The 22,519-nt window shown below is 32.4% G+C and overlaps 4 protein-coding genes across 10 annotated transcripts; 1 reads left to right on the plus strand and 3 right to left on the minus strand.

The window, feature by feature from the left end:
• Positions 1-220: 220 nt before the first annotated feature.
• LOC103853881 (protein FAR1-RELATED SEQUENCE 5-like) lies at positions 221-1,600 on the minus strand. Its single transcript, XM_033285286.1, has one exon. The coding sequence runs from the start codon at positions 1,598-1,600 to the stop codon at positions 221-223; it is 1,380 nt and encodes a 459-aa protein (XP_033141177.1).
• A 7,059-nt stretch (positions 1,601-8,659) lies between these two features.
• LOC103853819 (cytochrome b561 and DOMON domain-containing protein At5g47530) lies at positions 8,660-10,575 on the plus strand. The gene is made up of 3 exons (XM_009130730.3): positions 8,660-9,511; positions 9,766-10,020; positions 10,097-10,575. The coding sequence occupies exons 1-3, from the start codon at positions 8,885-8,887 to the stop codon at positions 10,397-10,399; spliced, it is 1,185 nt and encodes a 394-aa protein (XP_009128978.1). The 5' UTR covers positions 8,660-8,884; the 3' UTR covers positions 10,400-10,575.
• Positions 10,576-10,639: 64 nt separating this feature from the next.
• LOC103853820 (putative MO25-like protein At5g47540) lies at positions 10,640-13,182 on the minus strand. Its single transcript, XM_009130731.3, has 11 exons — positions 12,724-13,182; positions 12,469-12,630; positions 12,230-12,348; positions 12,048-12,122; positions 11,840-11,933; positions 11,692-11,751; positions 11,548-11,616; positions 11,352-11,450; positions 11,211-11,255; positions 11,003-11,105; positions 10,640-10,912 (listed from the first exon to the last, which is right to left on the minus strand). The coding sequence occupies exons 1-11, from the start codon at positions 12,850-12,852 to the stop codon at positions 10,836-10,838; spliced, it is 1,032 nt and encodes a 343-aa protein (XP_009128979.1). The 5' UTR covers positions 12,853-13,182; the 3' UTR covers positions 10,640-10,835.
• Positions 13,183-16,874: 3,692 nt separating this feature from the next.
• On the minus strand, positions 16,875-22,371 carry LOC103853821 (cysteine proteinase inhibitor 5-like). 7 transcript variants are annotated; one of them, XR_004454775.1, is made up of 5 exons: positions 22,284-22,371; positions 18,737-22,206; positions 18,374-18,495; positions 18,151-18,280; positions 17,772-18,064 (listed from the first exon to the last, which is right to left on the minus strand). XR_004454775.1 is itself a non-coding variant. In XM_033283824.1 (2 exons), exon 2 carries the CDS (start codon positions 21,292-21,294, stop codon positions 20,932-20,934), a length of 363 nt encoding a protein of 120 aa, XP_033139715.1. In that variant the 5' UTR covers positions 21,295-22,206; positions 22,284-22,371; the 3' UTR covers positions 17,772-20,931. The 7 variants fall into 7 exon arrangements, 1 of the variants encoding a protein (XP_033139715.1); XR_630382.3 differs by having other exon boundaries at positions 18,374-18,546; XR_004454777.1 differs by lacking the exon at positions 17,772-18,064 and adding an exon at positions 16,875-17,114 and having other exon boundaries at positions 18,374-22,206.
• Positions 22,372-22,519: the final 148 nt, after the last annotated feature.

Below are 22,519 nucleotides of genomic sequence, written 5' to 3' on the forward strand. Positions count from 1 at the left end.
AATTGATAATATTCATGAAAAATATAAGGGTTCTATATACTAAACATAAATACTCGTACGAATATATATGTAGTCCAAATCACACATAGTAATTCCAGAAAATCTAGTATTTCAAATAACACATAGTAAATCCAGAAAACCTAGTAATCATATAAAACATAGTAATCTCAGTAAACTCAGTAATCCAAACAAAACGTAGTAAATCCAGTAATCCTAGAAATCAAACACCTGGACTTGCACCAATTCCACATTCAAAATACGCTCCCATACCTCTTCCTCTCGCTCTGCCTGTGCCGCTGGAACTGCCAGCGCCGCTGGTACTGCCTGTGCCGTTAGCGGTGCATGTGCCGCTGGCTCTACCTGTGCCGCTGGCTCTCCCTTTGCCTATTTTTCCTCTTCCACGAGATTCTCCTGCCGATGGAAATCGAGTTTGCTGCGGTTTTCCTTTTTTTACTTCATAATCTGGAGGAAGCACTTTCATTGCTTTAACTTCTTCAGGTATAATCCAATCAGACATATGAGGAACAGGATATATTGTCCTGTGATAAGCCAAAGCCCATTGCTCCACTAAATAGTACTTAAAACAATACTCAGATAGATGAAGTTCCTTTCCCGCTTTATCAGTCATGAATGTGGCAGCAGCCACTGCATGGACACATGGGTATTTGTCTTTATCAAATTGCTCACAGCTACAAGTCATCATAGCCATATCAACGGTATAATGCTTCCCGTCACTTCCTGAGACACTGTACTCAAGATGGAAGCTGTTTAACTCGACAACGGAAAGAAACCCTGCATCAACACATCTTTTAGACATTTCCGCTTCCACAATAGGAACAAGCTTTAGTGCGGGTGGTATTTCAGCTGCCTCCTTCCTATGTATGTTGAACCATTCAGCCATTTTTCCGATGATGAAATCACACATTGGTAGTATGTTTAACTTTCTCGCGTCACTAATAACACCATTAAAAGATTCCACTGAATTGGTGGTGTCAACATTGTACCTATCTCCTTCAAAGTAACATTTCGCCCATTTCCTCTCTTCAACACTTTTGTCAAGATACTCCGCTGCACTAGGATACCTCATGCGAAAAGCATTATAAAGGTTCAAGAACTCAGCCTCTGTATAAGCGTGTGCGCAGTCCATAAACTTAAACGTGCAAGTTTCTCTGTTGTTACGGACATGTACTTTAACATTCTGAGCCAAATGCCATATACAATAACCATGAGCGGCCTGAGGGAACACTAGACTTACTGCCTTGATCAAGCTTTTGTTTCTATCTGAAAGAAACACCAATCCAGGGACATCAGATATCACTGATTTCAACTGTTCCATAAACCACACCCAACTATGCTCTTTCTCACCATCTGCAATACCAAACGCAATTGGATAGTGGTGATGATCGGGATCTCGAGCAGTCACAACAAATAGAACTCCACCATAAACATTCTTCAGGTGTGTTGCATCGACAATGAGGACTTTCCTCATAGCGGTAAACCCTTCTATGCTAGCTCCCGAAGCAAAAAACAGATATTTAAACTTTTGGGCCTCATCCACAACCACTCGAGCTACTGTGCCAGGATTCGACTGCTTCAGCATGTGCATATAAGAATTTAATAAAGTATAACTCTCTTCTGGACTTCCTCACACTTTATTAGCAGCTAATCTTTTTCCTCTCCATGACGTTGTGTATGATACTTTCACAGCCACCCTGTGATGAACCAGCTGGATCAAGGCGTTGGGAGCTGGTGTGTCTAAACTACCGGGATAATCTTGAGCCAAAACAGCTGCAACGATTCCTGGTGTGCCTTTCCTTCTATTAGGAAGTGTTCTTGTAGTAACAACAGAACATCTATGCTGTTTGATGTAACTTCTAACCGTCCAACTATCTGAATTCATCAACTTTGCAACACGCACATACCACTTGCAGCCTTCTTTGGCTGCTCGGCATTTTATCACATATCTCTTAGTGTCCGACTTAATTACATCATACTCAAAACACTTCAGATGTGAAGCCGTCTGAATATGAACTTGTGCTTCCTCCTTGGTTCTAAATTCTTGACCTACAGCCAAATCCATACCATCATCCCGTTCCTTGACAGCTGGGGTTACTTCAACTGATGGTCTTGCTTCTGTATCTTCAATCACAATCGCATCTCTTTCGGTGACATTACCATGAATTTCAATGTCATCGTAAAGTGTGAGCACACCATCTGCTTCACAAGCCTCTCTATCAGTAGCCCATGTATCAGTAGCCTCTCCATCAGTAGCCTCTCTATCAGATAGACCGACATAGACATCAGCTTCATCATCCTCTTCTTGAACCGTTTTGTTGAACTCCACATGTAGAACACTTCTACACTTCTCATGATTTACTTGCAGTAGATAACCAAAAACATCTTCATCATTCCAGACATATGATAGCTTGTTTGAATACAATACCATTAGAAAGTAACTAATCTTCGTTTCCACCTTATATCCATCTACTTTTATCTTTCTGCAAATACGCTCAACCAAAGCAGAGTATGTGATCTCCTCCACTGATTCCTTAAACACAATCGTGTGAATTTCATCTTCTCCTTCACCATCTCCCGAAATCCATTTCATTTCGGCCCCATCCTTAATATAATATCCCCCGTAGTCAAACCAAATGATTGTGCAAGGTGGATTTTGCATTTTTCCTGAAATAAAATAGAATTTTAATTATATTACAATTTAATTACCATTATTAGGAAGCTTGTACTCTCTTACTAATACTTTTTCATTTCATTTCAGTAATATACTTAGTAATACTAGTATTACTAGTAAAATAGTTTTACCTTAGTAAATTTTAGTTATCATAGTAATACCCAGAAATTATCCTTGCACTAGCTAATGAAATTTTTAGGACGATTTTGTTCAGATTTTACATTACCCATGATATATAATTCATATTAATGAAATTACATACAAAAGATCATCGAAAATGGAAATAAAATATACCATAAACCCATAAACATAGTTTTCAAAATCTTTTTAAATCTCTTAAAATTTGCATCCGATCTTTCTTTTTAAATACTAGGCGAGATATACGCTTCTTTTTAATAGTAGTCAAGCAAAAATTTCATCAAAACCGGACATAAAATATACCTGAAATCTATATTCACAGTTTTCAAACTCGTTTTTACTCTCTCAAAACTTTCATTAATTCTTACTTTTTTTACATTACCCATGATATACACAACATTTAAATGCTATTCCACAAAAAAAAACATCAAAAACGGACAAGAATAACCTGTTTATGAAGCTTCAAATTCGCCAATGGACAGTGAGGAAGGAGAGCTTCACGCGGAGAAAGAGGGAAACTTGAAGACATGTGGGCCAGGTCTTCTCTGATTGGTTAAGGTTGTCTCTGGTGGGTCATCTTAGTTGTTGGTTTATTTAAGTGAAGAAATAAATGAGTTAATAAGGTGGAAGAAATATATTAAAGAAATAAGAGGCTAATTTGGTATTTGCAATGACAATGGGGATATTGAGAATAGAGAGGGGATATGAAGGTTAGTTTTTTTCTCATGAATCTGGAGTTAAAGTCCGTCAGAGACCGGACACTGAAAGTTTCTATTTCGGTAACCAAAATAAATGGGCTGAGAAGAAATTACATTTTGGGCCTTTGATGAGCCCATTTTACATATTTTATCATATGCCCTACGTGTCTTTCTTACCGTCGTTTAAGATTTAGCAATTACCATCTTTAGATAGTTTTACACGGGACTAGATATGAGACTTTTGGAGCAATAAACATTTGCGTAAAAAAATCATAAATTCTGGAGGTCAATGTCAATATTTCATAGTTATACGCAAATTCGGTTCTGGTTTTACATATAAGTAGGGGTTATTTGTTTCGTAGAAATTGATTTTTTTACCATTTTTCAAATGCTTAATCTTCCCATGAATATTTTTATTTTGTATTTTATGTGTTATTCGTTTGATTGTATTTTAATTTCATTCGTAATCACTTGTTATTTTAAATTCTATAGTGGTATGGTATGTTAGCTCTATAAAGACTATGCACTTAATTGGAGTCCCTTTTGGGATTATTTTTGGACAACCCATGTCATGTCAGCTACGCCTTTATAAGTCTTTAGCTCAACTTGAGCGTAACAAAACCCACAAACTTAATGGAGACATGTGACTGGTAGTCATTGGAGCATTGGCCGGGAAAGGCATTATATATCATTATATTGTTTGATTACAACCAACGACTGACTCCACATGCACGTGATTAGCAGTTGAGATTTTGGTCGCGACACAAATATAAAACCTAAACCCTAACCAGCTAACCCAACCAAACCACTTTCATTGGATCTCTCACAAACTCGGTTTTTAGCTAGCCCAGTCAAAACTCATAAAGAAGATTAGTGGATGTTTGAATTAAATTACAACAATAAAACATATATATCTAATCTATTAAAATAGAGTCCTATTTTTTATCTACCATTTACAAGTTCTCATTTATTTTTGGACTTCTTTTAGAATAGCACGTGTTTGGACATAGAAATGTGTTTGGTTCCTTGGATATCTAATCTATTAAAACAAAGTTCTATTTTCTATCTACTTTTAACAAGTCATACTAGGATCCTCTAAAAAAATAACATATTTCATTATTTACATTAATATTAAGACAAATATAAATATAAATTTATTTTTAAATATAACAAATTATGTTGAAAAAGAATCTAACAAAATCTTACCAACTTTCTAAATATTTTTATAAAATAACACTTAATTAATTTCGTAAATACTAATATAACTTTATAATTCAATGTTAATTAAAAATTTATTATAAAACAAGAAAATAAAATTCTATACTATTTTATATATATTTAGTTATATTATATCTAATCTATTAAAATAGAGTCCTATTTTTTATCTACCATTTACAAGTTCTCATTTATTTTTGGACTTCTTTTAGAATAGCACGTGTTTGGACATAGAAATGTGTTTGGTTCCTTGGATATCTAATCTATTAAAACAAAGTTCTATTTTCTATCTACTTTTAACAAGTCATACTAGGATCCTCTAAAAAAATAACATATTTCATTATTTACATTAATATTAAGACAAATATAAATATAAATTTATTTTTAAATATAACAAATTATGTTGAAAAAGAATCTAACAAAATCTTACCAACTTTCTAAATATTTTTATAAAATAACACTTAATTAATTTCGTAAATACTAATATAACTTTATAATTCAATGTTAATTAAAAATTTATTATAAAACAAGAAAATAAAATTCTATACTATTTTATATATATTTAGTTATATTATATATTATATTAAAATAGAAGTACTATATGAATTAAATATGGGTAAATTTATCTATTTTATTTTTAAAATATTTTCATTTAAATAAATTATCACTCATCATCAAAATGTATTTAAATTCGTAAACTATATTATATTTTTTAGAAAAATAAATTTATAAACATAAATTCATTAACATAGGTTAAACTATTATATCTACAACAACTTATTTTTTTTATTTTGAAACTCTCAACAATATATTGTTTAAAAAATAATAATATACAAAAATATAATAGTTTATAACTAACCTTTAGTTCATATACTATTTAAAAATATGTTATTAGAAAACTATAGAATTTTAATTATTCATTCAAAATATTAATGACAAATCAAATTTTAATTATAAATTTAATATTTATATTAATTATAAACATATTCTGAGAGATGTATAAAAAATCTTACCGAAATTAAAATTATTTATATAAAATAATGTATTTATTTAATAACAAAACAATTTCAAAAATCATATAATCTCCCACCTCAAATATAGTTGTATAATTTTCTAAACAATTTTGACAAAATATAAAATTTTAAAAAATAAGTATGCAAACTTAAAATGATAATGTTTTAAATTTTTCAAAAGGTATAATCATAGATAATAAAGAATAACTTCTTGAAATGTAACACGGAAAAACAAACTATGTTATAAAAATTAAAGTAATCTAATATTTTGAAGTCTTAATTTAATAACAAAAAAAATTAATATCATAACATCCAAAAAATATTCTATATCAATAAAATTTACTAAAATAATATGATGGATGCTACCATATATACAATTTACTACAGTAATAGGTTTATATTCACAATATATAACACTAAAATTAAAATTATATACTTAAAATGTTTATAATAAATCAAAAGTATACATTCATAAGATGAAAAATATCCGCACGAATGTGCGGGTCAAAATCTAGTCTATACTATTAAAAGGGAATCACTCCTAAAAAAATCTACTTAAACAAGATTGTTGGACCATTTCATTAGACATAACTATTTATTTGGTCTTAACTTATATTTCTCTAACTATATAAATACTTTACATAATTTAAATGAATTCATTTATTATTTTCTCATAATCTATTATATAATTGCTCTAACAATAAATCCATATGAATATATGATAGATTATTCAAATGTGATCATTACCACATATAATTCTATTAATAGTATAAACTTTTAATGGTTTAGTTATGTTTAATAGGTATATAATTTGTATTTTAAAATTTTAATTACTCATTTGGTCCTTACTTTGGTTTATATTTTTTCTATGCTCGATTATTTATGAAATTCAGCTTAATTTTGAGTTTTTTCTCAGTTTGGTACGGTTCAGTGTACTCGGGTAAATGTACTCAAACCTATACATTATCTCTTATATAAGAAGAATTTATTTAATTTCAAAAATAAACCCGCGCTTTCTAAGCGCGGGTCAAAATCTAGTACACTATTAAAACAGAAGTCATGACTTCTTCCATGTGTGATATTTTAAATGGACAATTCCTAAAAAGTTGCTTAGATTATTTTTTTTTTGTATTTTCATAACAATATCCTAACAAGATATTTAATTATCTTTTTATTCCATCAAAATATTATTAATAATGGATAATTTCGAAAATATATTTATTCCATCAATATATAATTATAGTTGAATATAACCATTTATAATCTACTTAATAATAATAACATTTAATTATTAGAGTTAATACCTGCATATGATCTAATTAATAATAATAACAATTAACATTTATTATGCAAATAAAATAATGTTAGAATTTCACCATGCAAATAATAAAATCAAATCAAATATTAAAATCCTAACACTATTGTATTTTCATAATAAGTGTTATTATTATTAATTATGTTATACATTATACATGTATCAATATTTATATAGATGTTGTGTTAACAAACATGTATTGATAAATATATAATATTTTTAATATATATATACTGTAGTGATAAATTTTTCATGCGTGCTTTTTTCATTTGGACCATTCTCTAAAGTTTTATCAAATTTTACATGAATTAATTCTAATATTTATATTTTTAATTGAATAAAAATAAATATTTTTTAAGAAAGTTCTAAAAAATGTTTTTAAAACATTTGTGGAATCAATTTATATTTTATATCCAAAAGTAATTAATTTTAATTGTAGTTATCATAAACTATAATTAGAAATTAAAATTTATTTTAGTTTTGATTTATATATGAAAATGTAAAATTATATAAAGTATTCTAATTATATATTCACTGATAATAACAATCTAAACTGATTAATTTTCAAAAATAAAATTTACAAAGATTTTGTTAGAAATATTCATTTATATTTCAAATTATAAGATTATCCAACTTAGTGTATTTCTCAAATATAATATTTACTACAAACATATTTTGAAGTACAATGTATTATAGTTTTTCTTTAAAAAAAATTCTTTACAGTATCTCAAAAAATATATTTTCTACTATATAGATCCAATTTAATTTACTTTCATATAAATTTAAAATAAAATAGTATGTAAAGTAATATTGTTACATAATAAAGTTTCCAAAATAATTTTTGTTACAAAAATACAAAATTTATAGTAATAATATATAAGCCACGTAAACATAGCTATTATATAATTACATAATATATAATACTAAATTACGTTAAGTTATTGATAAATTTTGTTATATAAACTAAAACATTTTAGTATATAAATAAAAAATCCGGTTGTGCGAGTCAAGATCTAGTGTTTAAATTAAATTAGGGCACATCCACAACTTTACTAGTTGGATATGTTTTGATCTTTATTGCGCCACAAACCCTATATTAATCTATACACGAACCTTCATATTTTTGTGTGTTCATAATTTATCATATATCAACGGTTGGAACATAAATATTAGTTTCGGTCTCTGAATTTATAAGGTTTATATAAGTATATTTATGATTATTAAATTGTTAAAAACAGAAGGTATCTGCTTATACCTAACTAAATAAAGAAATGTTAAAATGCATACCGATCAAAGGAATTGTGGAGAACAAAGGGGAAAACACGAGAAATGAATTCGTAACAAAGTTGGTGAAGCAAGCGGAACCTTTTGTTTTTACGTGAAGAGGACCCATTCATTTTTTCCACCACCAAACATTTATTTACTTGATTTATACTGTCATTTTTTCCACATTATATTCTTGGTCTTTACTTAAGAGGGTTAAAGACTAGAAGCTAGGAAGGCAAACAATACACGTCAAACCTGGAAATGAATAACTTCATTTACAATGTTTCTATAATATGTAGGTTAACTATGGGTCAAACTCGCAATTGATAGATGAACAAGAAAATAAAACATAGATGTGCTCAACTATTAAAGTAAGGAAAGAAACATGTCAATGTGTGAATGTGTGAAGAAAGAGAAGTAAAGATTCTTTATTAGACAGATTAACTAACAAACCTAACCCTACTTGTCCCATTTTCTTTTCTTACTTAACCTCCTTCTTCTCTCTTCCCCTTAACTCATACTCATCTCATTCTTTTCTTTACTAGTATCCATGGCCAAATCTTCAACTCTCCTCCTCTGTCTCTCTGTTTTCATCTTCATCATCACAGAATCCTCCTTGGCTCAAACATGTTCCAACTACCAGTTCTCCAGCAACAGTCTCTTTGAGTCCTGTAACGACCTCCCTGTTCTTGACTCCTTCCTCCACTACACTTATGATTCCTCTTCCGGCAGTCTCCAAGTCGCTTATCGCCACACAAACCTCTCCCCCGGGAAATGGGTGGCATGGGCCGTGAACCCATCATCCACCGGCATGGTTGGAGCTCAGGCCATTGTAGCATATCCGATATCAGACGGCACAGTTAGGGCTTACACTTCACCTATCGACAGCTACCAGACGAGTCTCCAAGAAGGTGATCTGAGCTTCAACGTCTCTATGCTATCAGCCACTTACCAAAACAACGAGATGATTGTCTTCGCAACTCTGAGTCTTCCACTTACAAACGGTGGAAACATTAATATTGTGTGGCAAGATGGCTCTCTTTCTGGGAACAGTCTCCTGCCTCATCCAACTTCCGGCAATAATATCCGCTCTGTTTCCACTTTGAATCTCATCTCCGGTACATCTGCTTCCACCGCAGGAGGAGGAGCAGGAGATTCCAAGCTTAAAAAACGCAACGTGAGTTCATCATTCATCATTTCAGTTTCTTTTCTTGCCAGACGCCCAGAACCGGTTCTGAACATAGTGAGATGAAACATTCGCTTATGGTCTCAAAATATTAATGTTTAATATGTATTTATCATTAGACCGTTAAATAATTAAAAATATATATTTATATATATAGTAATTGTTTTAAGCCCCATGAATCTTAGAACCTGCCATGTTCCTTCCTGTTTGAAACAACTGAGTTTAGTTTCTGATAATGATTGCAGATACATGGGATACTGAACGCAGTGAGCTGGGGAATAATGATGCCAATAGGAGCAATCATTGCTAGATACTTGAGAGTCTCGAAATCAGCAGGCCCTGCTTGGTTCTATCTTCATGTTACCTGCCAAGCTTCTGCTTATATCATTGGTGTTGCCGGTTGGGCTACAGGTATCAAACTTGGCAGCGAGTCAGAAGGGATTCAGTTCAGCACTCACCATGCCATCGGGATCGCTCTCTTCTGCCTTGCAACAGTTCAGGTAGGTTTTGATTAGAACTGTTTATAAACTATCATCATAACGTTGCATTAACTCAGTTGTTTGTGGTACACGTTAGGTGTTTGCTATGTTTCTAAGACCCAAGCCAGAGCACAAGTACAGAGTCTACTGGAACATCTACCACCACACCGTCGGCTATACCGTGATCATCCTGGCAGTGGTGAACATTTTCAAAGGGTTAGACATCTTGAGCCCTGAGAAGCAGTGGAGAAACGCTTACACAGCTATAATAGTAACCCTAGGCTTAGTCGCGGCTGTGCTCGAAGGGTTTACTTGGTATGTAGTCATAAAAAGAGGGAAAGCAGAGGAATCTTCCAAGACGTCTCAGCTTGGAAACGGTGGTCGATCTCAGTATGCTTAGAGAAGTCGTTGGTGTATTATAGAGTAGGGAGTGAAATTTTCTGGTTATTTATCAGCTTTGAGTTGGTTAGTTTTGGTTTGATTTTGGGATTTCTATATGTATTGTATTCCTAGATTAAAGTAATATATTTGATGTTTAATAGTTGTTGAAGTTGAACGGCTCTTGAAGCATTGCCTCTTGCTGCTCTCTTACACCTTCACGATGTGTACATATGAACTTATACGAGGTTATGTGTAGAACTTAAACGCGTTTAACTAAACCCATTTTCTCATCAACAATCAAATGAATATCTTGTCTCTTGAGTATGTAAGAGAAATGAAAGAGATGTTTTACCTAATAAAGAAAACAAGCAACCAACTTTGATGTTTCAAAAATGTCTTGTTGAATGTTTTAAAAAGGGAAAGAAGGAGCATATCTGTTGGTTGGTGCAATCAATTCAAGCAAGATCTCGAGGCTCAAGGGCTGCAATTTCTCTCAAGACCTGACTCTTATCTGCTTCAAACCTCTCGTCCTCTGCCAAAAAGATGAACCAAACAAAACATTTATAAAAGGGGAGAAAGGATCATATATAAAGCATGGTGTAGTTAAAGAGGAGCCTCATACCTTTGTCTGGTTTCAAATCAGCCAACAATCTTAGAAGCTTGCTTTTGTTTGCCACCAGAATGTTGATTATATCAGCAGGCTTGTTTTGGTTCGCTGCAAACAGCTGCACAACAGATAATGATGATCTCAGTACAATCACGTTGTACAAACAGGAAAATCATCATCATCATAATGTTCCACTACTTTAAGATACAAGAATTAATAATACCTTGAAAACATGAAACGCTTCTATCTGGATGCTCTTGCTTGACTCCTGTAATTCAAAGCGATTGTGTTTATTTTTCCAAGATATTACCACCAAGAACAAAAGATCTGAGGAGAGTATATTCAAATAAATAAAGCATCATACCCTAAGAAGATTCATGAGAATCCTCAAGTTGTCCCTTGAGCTCACATATCTCGTCATCACAGCTGAGTTTGATCGATCCAGTAATATATCACCCAGCAACTGTTTAACGTTTACACAAAACAGTACATCAGATTAATCACACACACTAACATTGTTTCATTGTTTTTAGTAGACTCTAACGTATAATTTACACTACCTTAATAGCTTGCCGTCTGGTTATATAGTTACTTGATTCAAGAAGCTTTGAGTTGTAGTCCGCGAAAAACTGCAAACCACAGAAGTTTGAGAATTATACTCTGTCTAATGTTTTTGAGTTTGCAAGCAAATCAGAAAGACTTACCCAGTCTTCATTCTTGATGAGAAACTCAGCAACAGTAGACTTATGCCTAGTTAGCAGTTCCTGTGAATATAAATTAAACGGTTGTGTTAATGACTGCACGTTTGACATTTAATAGGTGCCAGCAGGAAAAGATTCAACTTGTAAGAACCTTAAAAGTTGCAGCAGCATCTGCAGCAATGTCGAAGTTAGGAAGCTGTATGTAATCAAAGAACTTCTTCACATGCTCAGACTCCAGAACATATCTGAATGAATCCATAGAAAATTACGTTAGTGAACCAATGTGAACTTGAATATCACTGAACAGATAATAACTTCACAAGTTGTAAACAGGAGAAAATGGAATGTGATCTGCTCACCTGGCAACAATCTGATGGCGGATGCACTCCCTAAACATAGCACCATAATGCAAAGCCAAGTCCGTATTCTCAAACCTGATATAAAACATGGAAAGCTCTATAAATGGTATAAAAAAAAAAGAGAAATCTCTTGATTCGGAAACTACCAACTTAGATAATAAGATTGGACCCACAACACTCACCCTTCCATCAAAACATCCATGAGGTCAAGGTTGGCTTCAAGATAATCAGAAGCAATCAACCTTGAGTTCACTTGTTGCCTCTGTAGATTTGCAACTAGCTGTGTTGCATCTTTCCTCGTCTAACAGAGAAAAAAAAATAAGATTTTTCGCAATTAGATCATAGAATAATGATATCTCAATCTAACAAACACAAGATTTTTCTGAATCTAGATCTCATAATGATGGCTTTCTAGTGTTACCTCCAAGTTGAGCTTAGGGAGACAAGTGATCAAGAGACGTAGAGTATCTTCTCTAAAGAACTCTTGAGTCAATTGAGCACAAGCTTCAGCCACAGGCTCGGCCTCGCTGTTTCCATAGAGAATAGACTTCATATCACGGATGTTCCTGCTTAGCTCCGCCATCTACAAACAAGAAGGCAACAACAACATTCAACAAACAAATCCATACAGAGAGAGAGAGCAAACCGACATTGTGATTTGTAATAAAGGAGAGACCTTTTCTTCGCGTTTGGATTCACGGAGGTCAGGCAAAGACTTGGATCGATCAGCGTAGAGAAGGAGATCACGGGTCTGACGGACGATGTCAGCAGGAGTGCGAGGCTTGGACTTGAATAGACCCTTCATCTTCCCACCGCCGTTATCGGATTGATCCGACGGTTCTCTGGCGAGACCTGAAGAGCTTAGGCTTCCGCTATGGCGCTGCAACGAGAGCCTCCTCGCCGGTGTGGAGGCTCCGCGTGCAGCACCTCCCTTTGACAAGCACGGCCCTATCTTTACCTCTCTCCCCTTCTCTCCCCCTTTTTTAGATTTGGTCAAAAGTTAAAAAAAAGATTGGTTTTTTTTTTTTTTATGTTGATTTGACTGGTCTGTGTGTCTGTCTGGTTCCTATATCTCCTCTCCTGTCTGGTTCTTTCTCTTCTTCTCTCACTTGAGATGTGTATCCATTTTTAGCTATGTGCTGTAAAGAAAAGATATCTATTTTTCCTCTGTTTCCTTCCTTCCTTATTGACTCTGATTTTCTTGTCAAATCATGACACTTTTGTATTTTAGTAATTTTAATGAAATTTTATCATTAACATAACTACAAATAATTAAAAAAATCAAATATGTTTTTAATTTTGAGAAATATTTTTTTAATATTAATTAGATTGTTAAAAGATGATACAAATACATATACAATACATATGCAAATAAAAACAACAAATAATACAATGAAAATGACTAGAAGATACCAACATATCAAGAGAAATAAATTGTAGAGATAAAATTTCTTCCATTTATCAATAGAATATCAACTCTACAATTTTTTTTGTGAGCTTTAAAATTTTTGTTGCATCACAAACATCAATCTCATTTATCGTATTACATTGACTTTATCCAAGATTAGAGCTATAGATATTTTTGAGAAATGTTTATTTTAAAAAACTCATCTCCTATGCATTATTCACATAATAGTTCGATTATGTTTAAAACTAATTATTAATATATATTTTTATAAAGATTACATGATTTTTAATGATTCTCTATCCAAGATTGTGATTTTATCATCTAAAGTTTTGTTAAAATTAAAAATTTATAAATTTTGGTACAAATCAAATGATTTATAACTAATTCTCTAACAATTTTCTTAATCGTTTTATCATTTAAATTTTATTCAACTTAAAATCGATAATTTTACAATAACCAATAAAATTGGAAAAATAAGATATCCAAAAGATTTTAAAAACATAATTTTTCACGAAAGAAAGACCTACATAAAAGTAAACACAAAAACTAAAACAAAAATAAAAATAAAAATAAACGGATTAAAAAAAATTAATGAATTGAGATAACTTTATTTTTTTAAGAGGTTCAAATATGGTTACCGAATCGACTCTCTTCTAGATTGTTTCCTAAGTACATCTTCGTACCAAAATATAAATTACCTATTTTGTAAAATAAAGACTTAGGTCTCCTCGGTTCACAGCAGAAAAACTACACATTGCTTCGTGACTCTTCCATTCAAGCAATTCTTCAAGCGATTGGTCTTAACTTCTAATATGTATTTTTTCTGACAGGCGTCAACTCTAATGTCGGTCGTACTCTTTCTGTTTTCACTTTGACTACATTTTTTCCAAATACACTTCATAAGCATTTAAATTCATGAAGCGTTTGCGACGATTCTTCTCTATTTTCTTCAAAAAAAACTTCCAATCATTCATGATGTGACTAATTAAGTATTCAAGTTGAAATACCTTCGGGGTTTAGTTTGCTGAAGAATTTGTTGGTCCCATTTGGGTTTCGACTCTGATTATGTATATCTTCATTGTGATATGGTGGTGGTTTATAATAAAAAAACACACATTCTGTTTAATAAGTTTCTGGTACATGGGTCAGTGACTGCAATTCAGAATCAAGGCAACAACAATTGTCATGTCACTAATGGTGTTTCATCTACAGGTGATATATTACGATTTAGTTTCTTCTCTTTCATTATATATCTTCGATATAACTATGTCTCTTTTAATAGAGTGGTTATGTCCAAATTTTTTTGTTATTGTCTGTTGAATTCATGTTTCTGGCCGGTGTTTGTTATCCTATATGTAGTACGGAAATATCATCTGGATTTTTATCACAAATTTTTTAATATTTCTAACCATTATATATATTAGAAGAAGAAATTTCAGAGCCTTTTGGAAAGATGGAGTATTTGTATAATTCTTGTCACTTCTTAGGAGAAACATTTTTGGCCTTCGACACTAAGGAGACCAGATCATTTAAACAAAAGGCATCACTAAGTTTTAGTCATTGTTACATTGTTCTGCCATTGTTCCAGAGTGATCATCATCGTTTGAGTTTTACAATATTGGTAGAAAAAGACTGCAATTTGTTTATTGGAATATTTAGAAAAACCCACAATGTTTTTTTCGGGAGAGAATAATAAAATTTCATATAAGAAAGAATCATTTTCACATAAACGCTGTTCAGGTCGAATCAAGATCAATGCAAAAGCTATGTTATCATCAAATTCATTGATATGTACTAATTAGAAGCAATGAGCATGAGGTTATGCGATTTGAAAATTTTACAAGTATGGAAAATCACACCCTTCGAATAGTAGTAGGAATAGTAGTACGATGGTATATCATTTTCAATAAACAGGCATAATTATAGTTTACGTAAAAAAAAGTTGTTTACGACTTTGTAATCTTGATTTTATTAAATGACAATCTAGTCAGCAAATAAATAAACTATCTTTTGATGTACGTTACTACATAAACGGAAAAATATATTTTACTAGTGGTATTCCGGCGCTACGCACCGGGTTTGTATATTTTATTCTTAAATAAATCTACAATTCAATTTAAAGTTTTACTAAAGAAAATATGAAGATGAAAATATGTTGAAAGATAATGATTTTTTTAACGATCCATTTGATAGTGATTAGCAATCGTAGTGTATTAATTTGTTTTGAAGTTGTTTAATTTAAAGTGGAATAACGTAAGTAACTGTGATTAATCGATTCAATAAAAGTAGAATTAAAAGGTAATAGTTGTAACAAAGTTAATTTAGTTGAAATCTATAATATATCTTCGTTAATTTTTATCAAGATTATCTATAATATTTTATATTTTGTGTGGATTTCTAAGAGAGCATCATAATATATAATATACGCTCTTTATATTAGCGTTGCATTTTATTAATAATATAACTATTATTTAAAATTTGTTTGGATTCTTATGTTTTAATTAAGAAACTATATTTTTGAAGTTAGTTTCTAAATTTATGGGGTTGTGTATATTTGGTGGAACCAGTATTTAACCTGATGCTTTTGCGATTGATGTAATAGCAAATTTGCGTACCCGAGATTGTAGGCATGAAGTTGTTATTTTTGACATTGTCGTTGTAGGTATGACATTGTTATTTTCACATTTGTCCAAAATTCATAACCATTAATCTTTTATGTCTAAATTTTAATCTTCGACAATACCTAAGTTGTAATCCGAGGTTGGTATATGTTAACAAAGTTCGAATAGTTTTGTTTTATTATTTTGTCTTCGAAATAGTATCTTGAGCCCAGGAGTTAACATTTTTTTACTTTATAGTATGAAAACAAATTTTTTTTTTTGAGAATTAAGTATGTAATCAAACTTTATTATTTGCTTGTAGTAGTAGCACGTGTAACATTGGTTTTCGTGCTAATAATTATTTATCTTATATTTCTGTAATTACTCTAATCTTACAGAGTGATATATTGATGTGCTTCATGCATTGTCCGCTTTTATTTTATTTAGCACGTGTAACATTGGTTTTTACCAAACATTGGTTGGTCGACGCGGCCTCTACTCTACTACCTAACATTATAATTACTAAATAAAAGCATTGCCATAGAAACTTTCATTTGCTATGGGTATTTTGTGTTAAGAAAATACTATTGTAAAAAAACTGTTTTTATACAAATGTAAAAGCATGTAACCTAAATGATTCTTCAGTATAAAAGCAAAGAATTAAGCTGCGACTTAATTCTTACATTACTCTTTTTATTAGTCTAATGTTTAAGCTATCACAACTCGTATAAAAGAATGTTAGTGGTTGACATTTTAGCTGTATACTGAAATCAAACGTCAATATTCATATTCACATCACAACGCACAAAAATTATATAATAACAAAAACCTTTTTATAGATAGACATATTATACGGGAAAATAACAGAGCATTGATCCAAAATGCAGAAAGGTATATAATAATAATAAGATGTTAGGAATGGGTAAAGAATGTAAATTCAAGGACCACGACCAGCGACAAAGCAGAAACAGCCAGTTCTTTGATCTTCTGGAATCATCCAAGTCGTTAAAGCATCTTAACGACTTCCTCCATCTACGACCGCTTCTCCGGATTCGCTTCCTAACATTTCATCATATGCTCGATAATGATGTTGGACAACATCTCAGTATTACCGGTCTCAGGTTATATTTAAACCAATTAAACAAAAATACAAATATTTTAATCTCATTGACTAACTGGCATCTATAATAATAAAAACAATATTTGTAACTCATGTGTTGTCATATAATTGATTGATTTAACATTATTAATCTAGTAGACCTCAACCAATAGAAAAAAAAGACTTTATAATATTTAAATCCAAATGGTGTTCAAGTAAGACTCGAATGTTTGTTCCGGCTACAATCTTACTTCAGTGACTTTCTTCCACATGAACAGAACAGCTACAAGCCTACAAGGTTCTCATACCAACGTATGTGCCCTCACTCGTTTACCATACGTTTTGGCATGAGAACCTTGTAGGCTTGCAGGCGCATGTATATGATCTTGGTGTTATGTACTCTTAAACTCTTTTAATTATATTATTCTCTTTGTTCTTCCTCCATTTTATTATCAAGAAGAAAGAGTAGAAAAAAGGGGTAATGAAATCCAATCATAAGCTTATTCTCCAATCGACACAAATGAATAGATCAACAAATAAATAAAGCTAGGAATAACCAAACCCAATTTTTTTGCAAATCAATTGAATTCCCGATTTTAAATTCTAAAACATCAAAATCAATTGAAGATAATTTGTTATTAATTTTGCCAAAATCTAAACCATCAACACAATCTTAGGAAAAAAAAACACATCCGAATCTAATAGTCATATTACATAAAATATTATATCAACTAAACCATTTTATATTCGTAGAAAGAGTAATCTTAACGTTATTTCTAACCAAGCCAACTTGAATTCAACTCAAATAGACTAATACCAAACCAAACACATGACCAACACTGCATCAATCAGAGCAGGAAACTAAAACCGAATTGCAAATCGATAGGCTGTTTCATTTTCTCTATTAACCCTACAAAGCCAAAAACCATTTTAACCCGATAAGAACCAAAGATATCAAAATGCTATAAATAGGGATGCATCTTAAGTTTGACTTACCTGAACAAAAGCAGAAATAACATCAGCAAAGGCGAGATCAGGATGGAGTAGCACAACAATAAATCTCCCACAACATATCCCAAAGCTATAAACATTGCATCTTCTGTTGTATGGCTTTATCATGAAGAACCTAACCACACAAGTTTCATTATTACGCACACCAAAAGAGTTTTTGAACCCATGATAAGCAATCTTTAACGTATGAGTTATGTTTCTCTGTTACCTACGGGGCCATGTATTCAAGAGTACCAGTTTCTCCAACCATGTCCTTTGGATTCTAAGTAACTCTAGCCACTCCAAAATCAGCAATTCTTAGATTCTTCTGCTAATCCAAAAGCATGTACTCTGTTCTCATATAGCAATGAACGAATCTATCTGAATGCAAATAACTTAAACCTGTAGAAGATCAATCATGATTGTATAACACACAGATTCTCTTCTTTATTGGAGATTCATAAAAAAAGGAAAAAAGAGTTCTGTTTTCTGTATTTGTAAGTGCCATGAATTATCCATATCATCAGAACCTAAAAAGCTCCGTAGTGTTGGATTAAGATTCTATGTAATTACGATTAGGTGAAGCGAATACCTATGGATGAATCTGAAAGTTTGAAACGGTGGTTGCTTCTCGTAACATCAAAGCCACTGATTAAAAGAAGGAAATGTAAGATAAGGGGGACAGACTTTTCATTAATCAGGAGAATGACCACCGCCAGCGGAGAACAACCGGACTTTAAATCTAACAGCAGGAGAGGAGATGAGAGGTCACGAAAGGTTGCAGGTTATTTGCATTGAGGAAATTGATCATGGCGTCCTCATTATTTATAGTGTAGATGTCTCTGAAGGTTTTTAGGTGGAAAAAAAGGAAATTAAATGTAACGTAGAAGAATGGGTGTGTATAGAAATTAATGGAGAGGCTTAATTACATCGTTTTATGTTGCGACCTTTCGTGTTGCGGCGAGTCGTTACGTTCGTGATCTCTAACAGACAGTGGGAGTTCGGGTTTGGGAGAAGAGGAAGACGGTGTTTGTTGTCGAATAGATTTTTAGGCCTCTGCGATTAAAGAGGTGAACATCTCCGTTTTGTTTGAGATGAAATCGTTGCAGAAAGATTATCATACATTTGTCTAAAAGCCCAAATGCAAAACGGCCCATACATTTAAAACATAAACATACGTGACGAATGGTCCCAGGTTTTGTTAACGAAAAAAAAAATGTGAAGAATGAGGTGATGCCACGTGTCGCGAAAAGCACCCCTCTCCTTGATGTCGTGGAAGCCTGTGGTGAGAGCATAACCCAACTTTATTATATAAGATTACAACAAAACATTAATTTTAGTTTTTATAGGAATTATTATGGGGATCAATTGAACATAAATCATTTTGGTATATATGAAAACTTTTCAAAAAGATATCACCAATGGGCACTTGGCAACTTGTGCCCATAGAAGTAGGTAGTTGGAAGAAGGCATACCAATAAAAATTGTTAAGAAGAGGTGGAGACTCCACAGCATCATAGCAACATGAGACTATCCCGTGTGATCTATTCTGTCCCTACTTTCCACGTCGATGATTTTTAGATTAATCATGGACCATTTAATAGATTGGGATGGTTTATTAACACTAACATGGGATTTCACATGCCAAAGACCCCAGGATGAAACATAATCTATCGACACTTCACACATAACTGGAAGAACTTATGTGCGCCGTGAGCAGCCTGAGCGAAAAAATGATGTATTCGATAAGGTTTAAGACAAATTGTGCTGATCCAACTACTTGTTTGGCCTTCAAAACTGACCTAGATCTTTTTAACATGCATAGAAATCAATTTGCATTCTTTGGCTTATATTTCATCTCTTGTAGTATAAACAACCATGCTGATTTATAGTACGTCATCCCTTTAGTATAAACAACTATGTGAAATCTTATTTTTTCATGTAATTTATAATATGTCTGTTCTAACAGTTTCTCGTGATATTTGTTATAGGAACCAAATACTTCATCCATTTCCGAAAATAAGATTTTCTAGAGTTTATTTTTGTTCCACAAAAATAAATTTCTTATATTTTTAAGGTACTTTTGTATACTTCTGAGAAATATTAATTTTAAATATTTGAATTGATTAAATTTTATTGGTGGATAATTATTAAAAAGTGTATTGAAACAAATTATAAATTAAATTGTAAAAATTTATTTTATTCTTAATAAACATGAAAATTTTAGAAAATCTTACTTTCGGAAACAAAATGGATATAATTTAACATATGGAGTTATTGAGCGAAAAAAAAAATATAAATCAACCCTCAATAGTTAAATATTTGATATTATGATTTTTTTTTGGACAAGCTGGTAGTTGAATAATTTAAATACTGGTCACATTATCTTAGCAAGAAAAAAAATACTGGTCACATTAATTGACCTACAAAGTGGACCAAAAGACAAATGACATGTTCGCTTTACGCCTTCGACACTTCCCCTCACATGTTCTCTTGTGTCACCTTCTATTATTTTTCATAAAAATGATATCCAATAATTCAATTTAGTGATACCATCTCTCAACAGTCTCGTGACCCCATAATCTATATAGCAGATTAGCCGGCATATTTAGCGGATGTGTCAATATAGTATCATTTCTTCGTCTGCAATCTGCATCACACTCTTTCTTTACCGTTACAACATGAAACTTGAAAACCAGATAGTCATACATTAACTGACAATAATTTCTTTCTTTTTTTGTTGTTTTATAAGATCTGTCACATATGGAAAAACCAGAGAAAATGCCATTATACGGTGGGCTTGAAAGAAGTGAGATTCATCGATTTCAGCCACGGTTTCTCCCATACAATCGCCTCGTACTTCTTGCTCACACCAGCGCCAGCAACTCCTATGCTGCCATCCACCGTCACCATAAGCCGGTAATTAGTACCTGCGGTTACCTGAGACTCGCCGCTAACAACTGTCACGAACTTGAGTCCTGACTTGCTCTGTTTATCGTACTCGGAGACGGCGAATACGCCGATCTCTACAACATGAGGGTCCTTAACATCGCTGATGGGACTCCAGCCGCCAACACTCACCACCGCAAACGCGTAGAGTGGGAGGAGGACGAGGGAGAGGAGAAGAAAGAAAAATGCTTTATTATTCATTTTTTTCCGTGTTTCTTTTTTTGCTCGAATTTGTCATGGCAAGAGGGTTTTAGGGTTATTTATTTATAGTAAAGGCTTGCCACTTGACGTGAAGCAGACTCATATCCAAATTAAGTGTTAAATTAAGCAGACTCATAACACTAGAGGCTTGCCACTTGACGTGACGCAGACTCATGTTCAAATTAAGTGTTACATTTTAGAACATTTTAAGTTTTAAATTTATTGTTCAACCTTTTTGTTTTGTAACCACATTTATATATCAATCTCTTCAATCATAAATCACAATGGCGTACCATCTCGAGTGGTGGTTTGACCATTCATTGATAAATTACTCAATCTATGAAACAGAAGTGTTTTTATGACTAAAAGATAAAAATGTTGGAAAAAACAATGAAGATATTTTAAAATTAATTTTGCATCATATGAGGGTTTCCGAAAGCTAATGGATTTTTTGACATTAGATAACACTTATTATACCCTTTTTGGAATACATCCTAAAGTAGACAAACGAAGGTTACGGACTCGGGAGTACCACCTGTTTCTTGGTGGGAAGGTTCTACTTCTAATGAGAATCATGCAGATGATGATGATACCTGAACCAAAATTCAATCTCCAAATGTAAGACTTAAGGTTCTTAAACTAGTATGTTTTTCTTAACATAGGAAGTTGGAATTAGACTCCTTTCCCATGATTCTAGGATTAGATTCCTTAATTTTGATTTTATCTATATATGAAGAGAAAGACAAAAAAATATTGAATATGGAAAAATATTTTTCTTATATATATGTGCAGCTCTTTTGTCCTGCTCTCATGGACTTGAGGAACACAACTCTCAGAACTATGCGAGTGTCCTTAGCCAACCAAGTATACCAAGAAGACCAGCATCAAGTACCTTCGATTTTCTCTCAAGCCCTACGAATCAAAAGGTGAAAAAGTGTTAGCTTCTTACGCTCATAGCAATCAACAAGTCTCTATTACACTTGTCTCACCAATGTCAGCAGCTACACGATGAGCACACATCACTCCTCCTGAGACAAGATTCAGAAAATTCAAGAGTTGTGTTTTATTCCTAAAAACTCCAAATTGGAGAACATCATTGGAGATAGAATTTTGATTAGAGCCCTTAACTATCCAAAAAAAAATTAGTTTAATAATGCTAAGGACTCTAATGGTGGTAACACCATTGGAGATGCTCTTACAATTATATTTTCTTTTCCAATATGCC

Source organism: Brassica rapa, chromosome A02 (assembly GCF_000309985.2).
Source record: "Brassica rapa cultivar Chiifu-401-42 chromosome A02, CAAS_Brap_v3.01, whole genome shotgun sequence".
NCBI lineage: Eukaryota > Viridiplantae > Streptophyta > Magnoliopsida > Brassicales > Brassicaceae > Brassica > Brassica rapa.

Excerpts from the sequence above, each read along its gene's own strand:
- LOC103853881 (XM_033285286.1), bottom strand. The coding sequence starts at position 1,600 with ATGCTGAAGCAGTCGAATCCTGGCACAGTAGCTCGAGTGGTTGTGGAT.
- LOC103853820 (XM_009130731.3), bottom strand. The coding sequence starts at position 12,852 with ATGAAGGGTCTATTCAAGTCCAAGCCTCGCACTCCTGCTGACATCGTC. Across the intron at positions 12,631-12,723 it reads AATCCAAACGCGAAGAAAAG|ATGGCGGAGCTAAGCAGGAA; the intron begins GTCTCTCCTTTA and ends TCTTGTTTGTAG. Across the intron at positions 10,913-11,002 it reads TGATTTGAAACCAGACAAAG|AGGACGAGAGGTTTGAAGCA; the intron begins GTATGAGGCTCC and ends TCTTTTTGGCAG.
- LOC103853821 (XM_033283824.1), bottom strand. The coding sequence starts at position 21,294 with ATGAATAATAAAGCATTTTTCTTTCTTCTCCTCTCCCTCGTCCTCCTC.
- LOC103853819 (XM_009130730.3), top strand. The coding sequence starts at position 8,885 with ATGGCCAAATCTTCAACTCTCCTCCTCTGTCTCTCTGTTTTCATCTTC. Across the intron at positions 9,512-9,765 it reads CCAAGCTTAAAAAACGCAAC|ATACATGGGATACTGAACGC; the intron begins GTGAGTTCATCA and ends TAATGATTGCAG. Across the intron at positions 10,021-10,096 it reads TCTGCCTTGCAACAGTTCAG|GTGTTTGCTATGTTTCTAAG; the intron begins GTAGGTTTTGAT and ends GGTACACGTTAG.